Here is a 16620-nt window from a genome sequence, read left to right on the forward strand (position 1 = left end):
TTCAATATATCAAATACACAAATGCTGAGCTTAGAAGAGTTTTGCAGGATTTTGCTGTAATCCTTCATATATACTTCCCTCTTCATATATACTTAGATGCAGTTGTAATCATCACTGGTAACAATCCATTGCTTCAAGCTAGTTCTCCATCTTTGCCCCCACCCCCATTGTTCTGCTTTGCATGCAAATGGCACTTCTTGGGAAGTGCTTTGCTTGTGTGCTATGTAAATACATGGACTGAGGTTTTGAAATGTCATTGGAAGCAACCACAGAGATGACACCAACCACCATGCTCTGAGGGGGTCTAAATTACAGACATGTTCACCAAAATTTCCAGGGAAGAGTGACTGATTGTTAAACCACTCTTAATAATTGTCACTGTGAGGGGGGAAGGGGTCTCCTAAAAAATCAGCACTCTTAACAAACTACAGCTCCCAAGATTTTTTTTTTTGGGGGGGAGCCATGACTGTTTAAAATAGTATGATAGTTCTAAATGTATAGTACAAATGGGGCCGTTAAGCATGTGCTGTTTGCAACAAGAAATATGGACTCAGAATAACATGCACTGTGGGCAAGAATGATTTCCTTTTTGATGCTGCTACAGTGGTACCTCGGGTTACAAACACTTCGGGTTACAAACTCCACTAACCTGGAAGTAGTACTTCGGGTTGCAAACTTTGCCCTAGGATGAGAACGGAAATCGTCTGCCAGCGGTGTGGTGCCAGCGGGAGGCGCCATTAGCAAAAGTGGTTTCTGGTTAAGAACGGACCTCCAGAACGAATTAAGTTCGTAACCTGAGGTACCACTGTATTATCATGATTTGTATTCCCTTTCTCCAAAAATAAAGGCTCAAGGTGATTTACCCAAAAGATAAGGAATCGAGTCCATTCCTCTTCGACCCACTAGAGGGTCTTGTTCACTAGTGTCAGGGGCTCAGGAGCAGGAGCACAGGGGAGAGAGGAAATGGAGAGCGAAGGGGAAGAATCCGAGGGCAGCGTAGGGGAGTATGACAGTGGCCCGAGAGATTCCATGAGCTTCTCCAGCGAATCAGAAGATTCCCAGAAGGGGGCGCCGATGGTCAGGGCAAGGGGGGTCCCAGGGGGGACGCACCAGAAACAAGGAGCCAGCAGGGAACCCCGAAGCAGCAGCGGGGGATCAGGACCAGTTTCCCCACCAGAGCGTAGTGGGGGGGAAGAGTCACATGTGTCAGGGCCAGCGTCTCCTCCAGCGGGGAGAGAAGGTGAGTCAGGGCTGACCACGCCTCCAACGGAGGGGAGGTCAGTTGCAGCTAGCCTCCCCGAAGGGGGAAGCAGTGACAGCAGCAGTGAAACGGTCAGGAGGAAAGTTGCTGGCTGGGCGCGCGCGCCAAGTTCAAATGTACAGGCGCGGGGGACAGCAGGAGACCCGGATGGGGAACCAGCTCCTAAAGCCCGCCGGAGGGAGGGAGAAGGCTCAGGGGAATCAGCGGGAGAAGAGGCTAGAAAGGGCGAGACCCCAACGGACAGGCGGAACCAGAGGCGGAAAGAACAGAGGAAGAGGTGGAGTAAAGCTAGAGTCTTAAACTGGTGTCTGGGGGGAGGAGACTCAGATGGAGCATTAGCGGTCTAAAGTTTGAGACGTAGAGCTGCACGCTGCGGCTCTGGAAGTGAAACTGAACTTCAATAAAGACTTTCGTATTTAACAACGAAGTGGCATTGGTCCTTTGTGAGCTGGGACCCCGGGCAGCTCTGACAACTAGAGATACCACTTTGGTTATCAGGAATTAACTCTCCCCGCCCCCAATAAATAAATATATCTATATGTCGTATATGTTTTAAATCAGCAACCATAAATGCATTTGGAATTCAGCATGCTAGCAATGACCCTCAACATTATATGTTTAGAAGGCTAAGTTATTGTCAGTTCAGCACTTACTCTTTGCTTTGTTAATTCCACTTAAGTATGTACTTGACTCCACTTTACGAGGGTAGTTATTGCACTTTAATTAAACGCCAACTACTTACTAAAAACATATTTACTGATGTGCAACAACCATGCATTGTTGTCCATCTCATTACCTGATTGCCAAAGCTCATTACATGTTGGTACTCAGGCAGGGAAACAAAGAGTGGAGAGAGGAAGAACTTGTTTGGAAATCGCAATTTCTAGTTGTGTGAGAGATGAACAGAAGGTTGTTCTTATGAATGGTAACTGATAAGCAGGTATTTTAAAGCTGAAATTCACACATCCTATTGAATTTCATCCTATTGTAATTTATGTGAAATTTATATTTCACAATATAAAAAGTACCAAGCCACCTGGATTCTACTAGTGGTAGGTGGCACTATTGGGGTGGGTTGGGGGATGAGTCCAGAAAAACAGGCTTTGATGTGGTTTGCTTGCCTCATGATCAGGGGATTACTCCTGAGCTCAGGCTTCTTGATGGCCACAATGAGAACAGAAAACTAAAATAAGTCTTTAGTCTTATTTAGCAAGGCTCTTCTTTTGTACTTCTCTCTCTTTCTGGATCAATGCCAGAGTTATTTTTAGCATGCTATTTTTATTCTCTTGTTCATATCAAAAATAGGTAACAAAAGGCGTGATAGGATGGGGATGGGGTTCCTGCCAGAGGGTTTGTTAAATGCTGCTTCAGCTTTAATTCGTTACCTGCGTAACTTGTCAAGTCAGCAGAGTGCCAGAGCCCTTCAAAATGGCAACTGCTATTCTCGCTTTCCACTCAGTGATGCTAATGACTGGAGACTGCATCTGAATGCATCCCCCTTATCTCTTGATCAGTGGAGGTGCTGGATATTTTGGAGACAGACATATCCTAAATAGGCTCACAGATGTGCAGAACAATAAACCACTACATTGCACATTACGCCTAAGTACTGTGTTCTTGGATTTTAAACCTTGCATGGATTATAGTACCAAGAACCTCTGTGAAGGTAATGGTTTCAGGACAAGAAAGGTGCTCTATTTGCCATTCTCACTGTCTCTGATCTGTCTGATGGACCATCTAGAGAAGACAGGGGTTGATCTGGCAAGACCGAATTCAGATTCTCAAGGCCACAGCCTCTAGCTGCCCAGTGACTGAAACATTGTTGCACCCAGCATTTAAGAAAAGATTGGACATTCTCTGTGAAATTCAAGATGAACCCATAAACCCTTGTATCCATTCCCAGAATGTATGCAATTCCAGTGTTTAGGCCACAATTCTAGGGCTCCTGAAGGCCTCAGTGGTACCTCTGTTTAAGAACTTACTTCGTTCTGGAGGTCCGTTCTTAACCTGAAACTGTTCTTAACCTGAGGTACCACTTTAGCTAATGGGGCCTCCCGCTGCCGCAGTGCGATTTTTGTTCTCATCCTGAGGTAAAGTTCTTAACCCGAGGTACTACTTCCGGGATAGCGGAGTCTGTAACCTGAAGCATTTGTAACACGAAGCATTTGTAACCCGATGTACCACTGTATTTGCAATTGTGGACAGCTTTCCACTGGGGTATTCATGAAATCTGGGGAAAAAATAATCCCCAAATGTGTGCTGCTTATTGGGACTGATATTTAGGGCTATTTAAATGTAGCATAAGAAAAAACAGGGGGGGACTGCCTTACTGTTAGTTTATCTAGTCCGTCATCCCTGCCCATGTTGGCTGGGGCTGATGGCTGTTGTGGGTGAAAACAACTGGAGAGCATTAGGTTGGATAAGACTGCATTAGATAGCTATTAAGCTATATCAGCTTTGTATTTTAACAAAAAACAAGTACTACTGAATTCAAATAAGACCTATTCTAAAAGGTGCTTAGGATTGCAAAGCCTTAGACTATGAGTAAGTCCTATTGAAATCAACAGGATTTACTTCTGAGTAGGCATGCATAGGCTTGCACTGTCAAATTTACTTTCTAATTAATACTTCTGTTGGATTTTAGGAGAGGTTTCTATTTGCCTTGAATTCACTGATTATCTTGTGATGGTGGTGGAATCTGCAATATTTTCTGAAGGCTCTGATAACCAAGGAATAGAGTTAGTATGACTTGCATTATAAGTTAATAAGAATATTTTACCGCGAGTAAGGGAATGTAAATAATGAATGACACTTCCCTGTTCTCATAAAATAATAAGAGCAGGAGCAAGGATCAACAAGAGAACCAGAAAGGCAATGAATTAAAATAGAATAGAGGCAAGTATTTATTTAAGCACCTAGACGTCTTAGTTCCTGCTGTAGCTTGTTCCTGCTGTTAAGAATGTGGTAATGTTATAAAGGGGATATAAAAGATTATCGTAGTGTTATAAAAGGACTGGCTATAATGTTGATAACAACAGCATCTAGAATTGTATCAGATGAAGGCACTTGAATAAAACATGGGGAGCAGGTAAGCCCTGCCCTGCATAATCAATCACAAAGTGTGCCCATCAACCTTGTTGGGGCCCGCCCCACTCAAATATTTTATTGGGGGGGGGGGGCAAAAGACCTCGGCCCTAGGGGTTGGCTCCTAAGGGCAGGAAGCCCGAGGTTGTGGCTCTGGTTTGGCTTTGTGAAAAGTTTTGAGTTTTGAGCCACAGGTCTTGCCATGAAATCTGGAGAGGAAGATTGTTCAATTCAATGTACAAGCCCTGAATTTCCCCCACCCCCCCAAAAAAATTGAGATTTTTTTCACATATTCCAAGTAAATGAATCCAAAGCCATCCAAGGTGCTCAAGAAGTATCTGCTCTGCTGCCTGACGGTGCTCATGAGGATTGGTGCAAGAGTGGCCATCTACACAAGCACTCTGAAAACTCATAAAAGCCCTAATAAATTGCCTTTAAAAGAGTAGCACACAGGTGTTCTGTAAATACAGAAGTCTTACTCCTAATACGATTGATGTTTTATTAGCTACAGAATGCCTTAAGTTTACTTGCTAAATGTTACTTGTTAAGGTGCATCATCAAGGACATAAACCAGCTAAACATTCTGTGGTTGTGGGGCTGACTCTTATAGCAGCTGAAGAAAATTAATATCCTCCAGGTTAGTCAATTTCTGTGGTACCCAAAAGGCCCAAACAGCATGGCAAGCAGCAGTTGTTACAAGAAGCATCCATTTAGACCAGGCATAGGCAAACTTGGTCCTCCAGATGTTTTGGGACTACAACTCCCACCATCCCTAGCTAACAGGACCAGTGATCAGGGATTATGCCTATGCCTGATTTAGGCAAAAGGAAGACTCATATTATTTTTGAAACAATTTCCCTTTTTGGTCACAAGATAATCTTTAACTGAATTTACATCATACTTTATATTTATGTTTTTTTTTCTCTAACCAATGTGTTGTTTCATTATGATTCTGCTCCTTCAGTAATGGGAGCATGATCCCCTGAACTTGGATCTCACCTTCCCCATGGGTCCTGGAATATGTGAACTGATCTGGTGATGGATTGCATTTCTTCCAATTTTGTAGCAGTGGCTTCAATTCAATGACCTTTGTTGGGGGTGAGCATATTTTTAGGTTCCACTCAGTCATTGTGCAAGTGGAGAATTTGCTACTGGGCAAGATTTCTGCATCTTGAGACTCCTACACTGAGCTTTCATTTGAAGAAACAAAGTACATTTCTAGTTCTTACGACTTCATATTTTTTAAAAAAGAAAATTCCATAACGCATAAATCTTGAGGATATAAATGTAATGACTTGTGTTGAAAGACTCTTAAGGAAAATATCATGAGAATACAGATATCAGATGAATACTGAATGAGCACTGAAGAGTAACTCCTACAGACTGAGTCAACTTGCACAGTGAGTTCACAAAGGCTGTGTCTCAGTCAGGCTGTGAGAATTTTCTGAATCATATTCAGGGATAACTTCTGTATTTAACCTAAATTTGGCTGTTTGTGACTTTTGGCTGAGGCATCACCAGAACCAGTGATGCTCATCAGCCCTTGTGCAACAGACTTGCCTAGCTCCTCTCACTCTACAACTCAATGCAGGGGTCCCCTCATCCCAACTTGCATCACTGAGTAGCAGCCACTTCTACTCAAACACATCTCCCCTCCCCCCCAAAAAAACACACCCATATATACACATGATGTAGAACAAGAAATAATTCCCAGAGTAGCGATTCAAAGAGCAGGAGTGGGCCTGCAACATCTAGAGGGCCATGTGAAATTAGACTGGGGTGGGGAGGAGCGGCACATGCAACTCTGAGCTACAGATTCCCTACCATGGCACAGCTACTTTTTGCAAGTAGTTTACATTACCTGGCCTCCACTGGCAATTCTTTTCATTTGCTACTCACTTGTCTCCACGTGTTTCCAGCATCAGATGAAACAAACATGCTGATATCATTGTCCGACAACTCATTTCCAATATTACCTGTAAAAGAAACCCCACAATTATCTGAAGTTAACAACTTAAGACTGTGTATTTTTGGTTTGAAAACCACACCACATGGCCAATTTAGTACCGTAAATGAATCCTGGTGATAAGCATTTATACAGAGCTTTCAAACATTATGTTTAAAGTGCACTATGTGATGGCAACAAACCTGTAAGATAAATCAGTACTGTTTTCATGACGTTCAATTCCTGAACTGTAGGGTTTGGACTAAATGACCCTCCAGTACTATGATTCTATGATGACGGTGAGGAACTAGAAAGCAAGAGACTATGACAGGGGTCAGCAAACTTTTTCAGCAGCAGGCCAGTCCACTGTCCCTCAGACCTTGTGGGAGGCTGGACTATTTGGCCGGGGGGGGGGGGAGGTGAACGAATTCCTATGCCCCACAAAAAACCTAGAGATGCATTTTAAATAAAAGGACACATTCTACTCATGTAAAAACACACTGATTCCTGGACCGTCCGTGGGCTGGACTTAGAAGGCGATTTGGCCGGATCTGGCCCCCAGGCCTTAGTTTGCCTACCCATGGACTATGACATGCTCAGGCCCTCTAGTGTCAGAGGTGAGATTACAAGCCTTGTGACCACGATTCCACATTAACTGCAGTTTGAAGAGTTCAACTCTCAGTCTAAAAAGTGATGTAAACATCTATACATAGAACTGAAACATTTCCTACCAGAAGCCACAATGATGCCTGGAGCAGTATCTCGACTGGCAATGTTGCCTGAAGTGTATGGATTTTCTGAAACCTTCAGGTGTAGGTGAAGGGAACAATAGGGCTTGGGGAGGAAAGAGAGAAAATGCATGTAAGTAGTAGAGATAGAAATAGGGTAGACTTTCCAAAGGAACTTCAGAGGAAATCTCCAATTTGAAGTTGCCAAACTGCAATTTATTAAAAAAAGTTCAATTTTATTCATTTGGGTCTAAATGGAGAAAATGGTTTTCCTTCCCATCCCCTAAGCAAGATGACCAATAACTGTCACTGAGAAAAATAATTTTTCATACATTTAGGCTATAATTGAATTGTCACAAACTGTACTTTTTAAAAATGTCCACTCTTATTTAACTGCAGACTTTACATTTCCCCCCTTTACACCATTGTGTTTGTGTGTTTGACAACTGAGGATCACACCCCATGCATCTGATGAAATGGAATCCAGCTCACAAGTAAGTCTTGAAGGTGCCACAATAGCCATTGTTCTTAAATCACTTGTATGTACCATGTTATAGGCTTAAGGATGTTCCACATATTCAGCAGCTGCTAAAAGCAGTGACTGTGTCAATCAGCTGTTTGCCAAAGATGGAAAACGTTGTGGCAATGTCCTACCTGAACACCTTAAAGGAACACACAGGTGTGTGTGTGTGTGCGTGTGTGTGTGAAGGCTCTGCGTGCCTAAGAAATCCATGCACAGCAACCATTAGGCATGTCTCCACATCCACCTGCTGCCATTCCCATGTGACCTTTAGCTGGTGTTGAAGCAACGTTCTCACTGCACTGAAATCAACAGCAAAATCCTTTTCACCTCATGAGTGTTAGCTGTTGTTTTAAAATTTTAAGTTTAGAACAGAAAGGGGTATTTGCCCTATCAAACAATATACCACTGCCAGCCTAAAACCAAAGCAAAAGTCAAGGTGATGCCCATTCACCTACTATTCCATTCTACATATGGAAGCTGACCAGACCAGGTACTCCAACACACCTGGGGGTGACAGGCTACCACAGGGGGTGAAGGGCACCCCACACAGAGATTTGCCCTCCAACAGGCTGGATAGCTCAGTTGGTTAGAGCATGGTCCAGTTAACACCAAGGTTTCGGGCTTGATGCCTGTATGGGACAGCTGCTTATTCCTGCATTGCAGGGATGATCCTCAGGGTCCCTTCGAACTCTACAATTCCATGATTCTATAACATCTGTTCCTGTTGATTCACCAAGCCACCTGGCACCTGCTTGTTTCCTGCTTAAACAAATGGATATAAGCAGAGTAATGGATGAACGGTGTCTGATTAACTGTTTGGCCTGAGCTGTTTGCCTCCCTGCCTGCTTGCTCAGTCAGAGACCTTTCTCAATGGCATGGTCTGTGACACAGTGGGAGAAGGCAGCCAGGTAAAGCAGCCAGCCAAACCCAGTACAATTATTGTCACCAGGAGGGCACTGGTGCTACTGTCCCCTGCATCTGAAGCCTACCATCTGCCTAATAGCAGGTCTCCTCTTAGTTCTTGTTTGTTTGTTTTTAAATATACTTATGACATTAGATTCAGAGAGCAAACACAGGGGTACCTTCCTGCTTCCAGTGATGCTGCTGCTATTATTATTATTATTATTATTATTATTATTATTATTATTATTATTTTACAGAGAGGGAACAGCTATCTTTCTCCCAACACACAGCAAAGTTCTATCATTACTAAACAAAATCTGTAGCATCTCTCCATGCGGTTGCTGGCAGCAGGTGGCAGGAAGAGAAGAACAGTGAATGCAAATAATAAAAACAAGGGCATATCCTCTTCATTCCTAATGCCCGGGGTTGTAATGTTCTCCAGAGGCTAGCATAATCCCTCAAAGGTCAAAACAATCTCAGTGGCTACACATGCAAAAGGCCTACCAAGGTTACTTCCCAACCTGTTATTTACTCAGTTAATAAATAACCGCAAAAGCCACTGGGAAGCAGATTACCACTAAATGCCAACAAGCTTTGTATCAGATGATTCATTCCCCCGCCTGCCCAATGCAAGGTGAGACCCCTGGGAACAAAAGTGTTCTTCATGTTCTTCAGCATTTATGCCTCTTCAGAGAGGCTTTCACTATGGTGAAGTCAATATGGTGTGTGCTGCCAAGAGATGAGTAGGATACCAAGTACTGGGAGGTGGGGTGTGATCTCTTGTTGATGTCACAAAAGGCAACACAAAAGAGAGGGGGGGGAGGGAAGCAAACATGCAGAGCAGAGCAGAATCAAATAAATGGGCCTGTCACTACACAAGAACAATATACCAAACACCATAACAGTAACTGACAGCCTTGCAAGGGTCACACATTGTAGCAATCCAACTGGGGATGTTACAAAGCAGCAAACTCGGTGGGCTGAAGAGCATCTGCAAAAGGCATGAAGACTTATGTGCCTTGATAATGTTATCTATTCTGAAGGGCAAGCTGGAAAACACATCTTTAAAAACCAAACTCATACACACCACCACTTCCCTGGCATGTTTAAACCATGAGCAATTTGAAGTAATTTACTCAGCATTGCAACCCAGTTGAGGTAACTGCCTCCTCAGTCTCTCTCCTTTTAATACTTTCATATTGGGCTGTTTAAGATGGCTGCTGTATTTTACAGGGTAAAAGTTTAACGCAACTCTCCCCTACTTTGCTTTGATGGGCGCAGCACAAGCTGAACTTTTGCTGGCGTGTTTTACTCCCCTTCCTCCTCTCTGAGGCCTATGGGAATTCTCTGCCCTATCTTCGCGGTCTTCTCTGAATCTCTTACACCTGCCATTTGACAGACTTCCACGCAATATGATGACCCTTTATGTATATGTTGGAGGAAAAGTTCTACCCTCTCCTTCTTAAGTACCCTTGAGGACCACAAGATGGCAGACAAATCCTGATCGGGTGAGGAGCAAAGAAGCGCAGACTAGCCAAGAAACTTGAGGAGAAATGAAAAGGAGATGTGGGGAGAGAAGTTTTGCAAGGCTGACACATCTCTACAGAATTCAGCTTCATTTTCCTGATCCTAATCTTTACATGTATAATCAAGAGTGAGCTAGGCGTTCTGCCCTTTATGCAATAACTTCAAACATCTGCCTAGAGTACATATGCAATGCTATGGCACTTGCTCAGGTCCCAGATTGTTGTGAGCTGTTTAAAGTGCAAGAGTCCAGGTGGGTTTCCTTGTCCTTCTCGAGGTTAGGGATAAATGTCTGAACTCGTCACCATACAGAATTGCTCTGATAGTGCATCTTCACTCTTGGATTGATAGCAGGGCACTGGGACAGTCCAAGAGGTGTTAATTAGGTTGGTCTGCTGAAATGAGTTAGTGAGGTGCATGTGACTGGAGAAAAGGGAAATATACAGCCTTTCATGAACTTTCATGAACTTCATGGTACTTAATTTGCTCTGGTGATCCGTTCTTAACCTGAAACTGTTCTTAACCTGAGGTACCACTTTAGCTAATGGGACCTCCCGCTGCCACCGCACTGCCAAAGCACGATTTCTGTTCTTATCCTGAAGCAAAGTTCTTAACCCGAGGTACTACATATATCTGGGTTAACGGAGTCTGTAACTTGAAGCGTCTGTAGCCTGAAGTGTCTGTAACCCGAGGTACCACTGTATTTGTTTCCATTTTAAGCAAAGGTCCTACATATCCTTCTTAGAGAGACTCAGATTATGAGACAAGAAGTCACACATTTTACCACAAGTTATTGTGTAGATTTCCATATCATCACCTGGTACTATTATTCACACCAGGGTCACCCTAAGATACCTAAGCATACAAATATCCAAATTTGTCTCCCATTTGCACCTACAAAGAACTCCCTCTTGCCATCTGACTTGGCACGAAGTCCATCCTGTATTGCCAAAACTGAATGAATCAGGGAAAAGGTTCAGTAATGCACATGCTCCCCCCTTAAATACAATAACAGCTTGATTCTCATTCCAGAGATGCTAGAAACCTCCATAATGGAGTTTTCACATAGTATGTACTACTGGGGAAGAGGCAACCCTGGAGGAAGATGCATTTATTTTTAATGGATCATGTCATTCTGTTGTCACAAAAAGCCACCCCCCGCCCCATTGTCCCCACAAACCTTCACTTACCAGGAGGCAATGAACCGAGTTTCCTCTCAGATCTGTGTCTGGGGCCTGTAGCAAGTGCCAGTCTCTTCCTTTATTGTAGGTGATGAAAGTTTTCACTTGGTTGTCAATCTTCTTGTTAGCCAAGAACATTCCCTTTATCCCTGCTACCTAGGAAAAATTGGCATGGCTGAAAAACAGATAAATTTGACACAGATTGTGCATGCATTGTTACCTGTCAAATCCAGCTTTGGGGTATGGTGTATAGCCTGAGTATACAGCAGACTCTTGGGTGAAAAATGCATCAAAGGCTGCCTTATAAACCACAGGCTAGAAAAGGAATAACATAAAACACCACTGTGGATTCAAAGTTCAGACACTGTAAGGGACGGTTTTGGCAATGAAAAGTCATGAAACAAAGATGGGAACATAATGGTCTGGATAGGATGGTAAGTTAACTTAATGAATCCCAAGCAATGAAAGTTTCCCATTTCCTTCTGACTCCTGCACCCCCTTGTGCCTCTCTGGAGGGCAACTTCCTTTCCGGATGGGGTACAGGGGGTTGCCAGCAAAGGTGAAAACGGTCCAAAGTTTTAATACTTTGAGTCCTGAGGTAAGTGATGTTACGGAAGTTCATGAAACAACTTCCCCATCCAGTAAGTAGCCTTGTACCTCATCTCACATCCTTCAGGAGGCTCCCTTAGCTTGTTTAGAACACACATGTGGCTGTAGGAGGAAGGAGCTGGGCAATTTGTCTCCTATGAACTTCCTTAACTTAGCTATGTCACCTGAAATTTTTGGTTGTACCATATAAGACACAGTAGTTGGTTGGTGTAGGTGTGATTAGCTCCCTCTTACAGTTGCTACTGGAGAAGAAGCCAAAGCAAATATGGAGGTTCCTGGAGGTTCCTGCCTTTCTGGATCAGACTACCACCATATTGTTTTGTGAGATTGCCATTCAGATGCTTCTTGGAAGCCCAGAAAAGGGCACAGATAGCCTTTCCTTCCCTAGCAATGGAAGCATATTGCCTCAGAACTTTTCACCACCAAGCCTTTGATAGACTTATCCTCCATAGTCTGATCCTCCTTTAAAAGGCTACCCACAGCATCCAAGGGCGTGCTGTAGTTGCCTCCTGCATTGCAGATTCTGCACTGTGGAGGAGGTTGAGTTAGATGACCTGCAGGTTCCCTTCCAGCTCCATTATTCAACAATTCGGTGAAGCCATTGGCCACAAACACATGTTGTTCCTGCTCTCTCATTTTTATTTTTTTTCCTGTGGAAGTAGTCACGTCGTCAAGCAGCTCCCTTAGGTCTAAACTTCAAATTAATGAAATGGAAAGAAAAGCAAGTTCAAGGCCTTCGGAAGAGACACAAAGATGGTTTACAAATTTGAAAAGGGCAATTTGTTCAGCTCTAAATAAAACTGAATGGGATGCAAGAAGCAACATGAGAAACAGCTTTGCTTTGTCAAACAGGTCTGGCTTTCCCTATGTGCTGGAAATCAATAGCACAATATCTACAGCAGCATGACAGACAACCTGTCACTGTGCCAATTGCTAGGTTTGCAGGAGGATGAGAGGGGAGGGCTAAAACTTTTGTCTTTCAGCAGAGTGTTTCTGGTTCCTGCAACACAAACTGCTCCCTTGGCAGAGGAGTACAAGAACTGATACATAATGTCACCCAAGGGGCCTTTTTCTTCTCTGCTGTTATTATTTAATTGGCACCCAGCTGCAAAGTATTGTAGCAGCGGGAAAAGTTACTTGCATTTTAACTTCGGTTCTTAATGACGATCTGAAGAAGAAACACAAATAGAAGCTGAATGAGGGCAATTCCTTTCTTAGCACATGAGGCAGGCAGCGTAAAGGCAGGAGGTGGGACCCCCCCCCATGTTATAATTTATACTTAAGAGTATGCCTATGAACATGCAATCTGTGTGCATGTCCTGAACAATGGCAGGTATGGTAGCAGGAGTTTGGGGACATTTTTTTAAGCAGTAGGAATGCAAGATGCGGTTGAAACTATCACATACACATTATGGTGGTGTGGAGCCTCGTTTATTGCAGCCCAAAGGAACTTGTAACACATGAGTGTCAGGAAATGCCAAAAGAGATGGGCACAGTTCAATGGCAGGGCATATCCTGTGCATCCAGAAGGTTCTGGGTTCAGTTCCCAGCATCTCCAGGTAGAACTAAGGGAGACCATCTCCCTTGAAATCCCGGAGCGCCACTGCCAATCTGTATAGACATTACTGAGCCAGATGGACCAATGGTCTGACTTGGTATAAGGGAGCTCCCTGTGGTCTTATGTACTTCTGAACTTTGCTGTAACTTGGTCTTTGTGGAATGACTTAAGGAGGGGTTACATTAACCAGACTTGCTTTCTTCAACCTCCCTCCAAGTTGCTTTCACCAGGATGAAAGGAAGCTAAAACGCAGTGATTGAGTCTCCCACAAGCCCCAGTGAAGTCAAGATTCGTTTTCAAACTGTATGCTGAAATCTTGGGGAAATTTCTAATGTGTGCATGTCTAGCAAGGTGTGAGTTTGATAGGGAAAGTACTCCAAAGGAGGCGAAAAGTACTGTGCTCCAACCCCTGCCCAAACTCTGTTTGTAACTTTCTTTCCTGTTATTTTGATACAATTGCGCTTTGCTCTCGTGCTTCTCTTTGTGGGAGATGCTAGTCATGAAAGACTAAACAGAATTTTATATATCAGGTAGAAAAATGTTCTGAATTTCTGTGACTCCGTCTTTTATGATGCTAGTCATAAATCTTTTCTCGGAGTGAGAAGGCACAAGCCACCTTGGAAAGTGCTTTCCCGCAATGTTAGTGCACAGATGCAGTGCAATCTTACCTTGTTCACCTGGAAGAAGGTACAACTCCTTAGTAAAGGCCTTCCCACATGCACCATTTATAGTGGTACAGTTGCTGTTTTTGACCTGCTGTTTTAATGGATTTGCAGCTGATTGTCTGTATCTTTGGTCACATGTTGCTATTATTAGAGAGTAAGTGCAGAGCATTCCTGTCAGGGGTCCTTTAACTTTATCTTTTTTATTCCTGAATTCTAATCTTGTAGGAGTATAGGAGAATAGAAAAGGAACTATGGCAAACTATGGTGTCATGATGAGATTTTGCTGGCAGCTAGGAATTGCCATCACAGGCAGTGCTCTGTCTTATATCTCTTCACTGAATTCAGCTCACATGACTGACAGCTCACACAGGTCAGAGTAAAGTGGCACAAAACAGCCATCTCCCAAACCACACTCACCAACCCCTTCGCATAGAAACCAGGATGGTTCCTGCACAAACTTTTGTTCTGGATCTTTCACAGAAGTTTAATTACTTTGTGGGGCTTGGAGCATGTTATTCTGGTATACCAGCTGAAGAAGAAGAAGAGGAGGAGGAGGAGGAGGAGGAGGAGGAGGAGGAGGAGGAAGAGGAGGAGGAGTTTGGATTTGATATCCCGCTTTATCACTACCCGAAGGAGTCTCAAAGCGGCTAACATTCACCTTTCCCTTCCTCCCCAACAACAAACACTCTGTGAGGTGAGTGAGGCTGAGAGACTTCAAAGAAGTATGACTGGCCCAATGTCGCCCAGCAGCTGCATGTGGAGGAGCGGAGACGTGAACCTGGTTCTCCAGATTACGAGTCTACTGCTCTTAACCATTACACCACACTGGCTCTGAATAATGGCAACACTGTGCGGCAGCACTCAAAAAAAATCCAAACCCTGGAAACTGCACCATCATAAATGGTAGAAAGGTCCTAAATGTATTTAAGGCTGACTTTGATGCTTTCTGCTTTCCATTGCATTTGTATTGTGTCTTTCAGATTGTAAGCCTGTGACCAGGAATTGTCTTTAAAAAATAATAATCAAAAAAATCCATTTCCACAGTAAATGTATTATAATTAGAGGTTGGGGAAGGCTGGCTGAGGACAATATGTTTTTTGACGAACACCCATGAGCATTTTTAAAACTGTCACCACCTTTCCCCACACATGCAGCCTCTGATTTCCCCCCTCTATTTTCTACATCTTTCTAATCCATCCATGGATCCCCCCTCCCCTCCCTGCTATCTCTTCTTTATCTTCATTTACCTCTAAGCACTCATCATTCATTGCAATCCTGTTGGGAGACTTGCACTGGATGGCTTTCAGCTCATCCCCAGTCAGAACAATCAGATTGAAGGGAACGCTTTGTGCCAGCCTTGGTGTCAGCCAATATTCTTTCTATCTAGGCAATCAGCAGATACGACATGACCAGTCTGATCACATCAATTTCAATCCAGACTGCTATGAACTGTCAGCCTAATAATACAGAAGCTTTTCATTCGATCCCTCCTCCTTCCCCCTCTTGGGATGTAGGACACTTTTACATAATGCAGTGAAACCACTCCTCAACCTGATGGTAATAGGAAGCAACAGCCTTTTCAACAGCCTGCCAAAGCTTGGGGTGGGGGAATTAATAGGGAGGTTTTTTGGGGGGGGGGGGAGAAAGAAAGAAATCATCCTCAGTGTGATCAGGAAATGACATGACTATTCCTTCCCAGTTTTGTCTGCTTTTAAACATTGCCCATTCAGGCTTCCTGGATGGTTGTGTCAAGGTGCTTACCTGTAAAAGATGTTCTAAGTCACATGCAAAATCCACCTAGGGAATTTCACATCGAGGTAGACAGCACAAGGATTCTGCTTTTCAGTCTGTACCACATTTTTCTATAGAGCAGGGGTGGTCAGATGGAAACCTTGCACAATTTTATCCAGCACCTGGTGGTTTTACTCAAAGCTTGGCAAAACGTTTGCCCCCAGTCTCACTCCTAAGTCAAACGTGTTTCAAAATGCTAACAGTTGGAGATAGAGCACACTTTGACTTTGGAGTCTTGATGCAGTTCCTGAGTGCAAGTTCTCAGTAACTGAACATTCCTGACTACTAGGTAGAACTTAACTCTGTTATACAGACTGGCTGTCCACATAAAGGATAGTTGATGTGGGAGAATACAGAAGTCCAAGGCTATTTTCCAGAAAGGAGAGTGGTCCTCAAAAGTGAGGCGCTCAGTTCGACTGGAATTCCGTACATGCCCTGGGACTATGAGGTTGTTTTGGAATTGCTCAAAGCAATGAGTGTATCACTACTGCAGGTAATCAGAGGGAGATACAGCAGTTACTTCTCTCAGGGGAAGTTCCTATCATTCCCACTAAATATTCTCTCCATAGTCACTGCTATGCAGGGGGATTCTTCTTGCAATACCCAATATGCACAATTATGATTATGAAAGTGCAAGCCTAATCAGTCCCCATAATTTCTATCCTATATAATGCAAGCAGGCACCCTTATTTAGCTTTCATTAACTCAGGTCAGTAATGGATGCAGGCTCTTGCAGGCATCTTCCCATGGGTAATTGGTCCATATTGATGTTTCTTGGTAAATATTTTCACATTTCCTCATAAGGGGCATGTCAGTCACCTGACTGCAAGTTCTGATTGTCCAGAGAC

At 43.6% G+C, this 16620-nt stretch overlaps 1 protein-coding gene across 8 annotated transcripts in view; it reads right to left on the minus strand.

The window, feature by feature from the left end:
* The window catches only part of SORCS1 (sortilin related VPS10 domain containing receptor 1), a 436617-nt gene that overhangs the window by 132327 nt on the left and 287670 nt on the right, over positions 1 to 16620 (minus strand). For all 8 annotated transcript variants that reach the window (XM_083616531.1, XM_083616537.1, XM_083616535.1 and 5 more), the window contains exons 10-12: positions 11159 to 11305; positions 7022 to 7124; positions 6245 to 6321 (exon numbers count right to left, since the gene is read on the minus strand). In XM_083616531.1, the coding sequence (XP_083472657.1) occupies positions 6245 to 6321; positions 7022 to 7124; positions 11159 to 11305 (327 nt within the window). The remainder of the gene's footprint in view (positions 1 to 6244; positions 6322 to 7021; positions 7125 to 11158; positions 11306 to 16620) is intronic.

This window comes from Podarcis filfolensis (assembly GCF_964270895.1).
Source record: "Podarcis filfolensis genome assembly, chromosome: 5".
Classification (NCBI taxonomy): Eukaryota; Metazoa; Chordata; class Lepidosauria; order Squamata; family Lacertidae; genus Podarcis; species Podarcis filfolensis.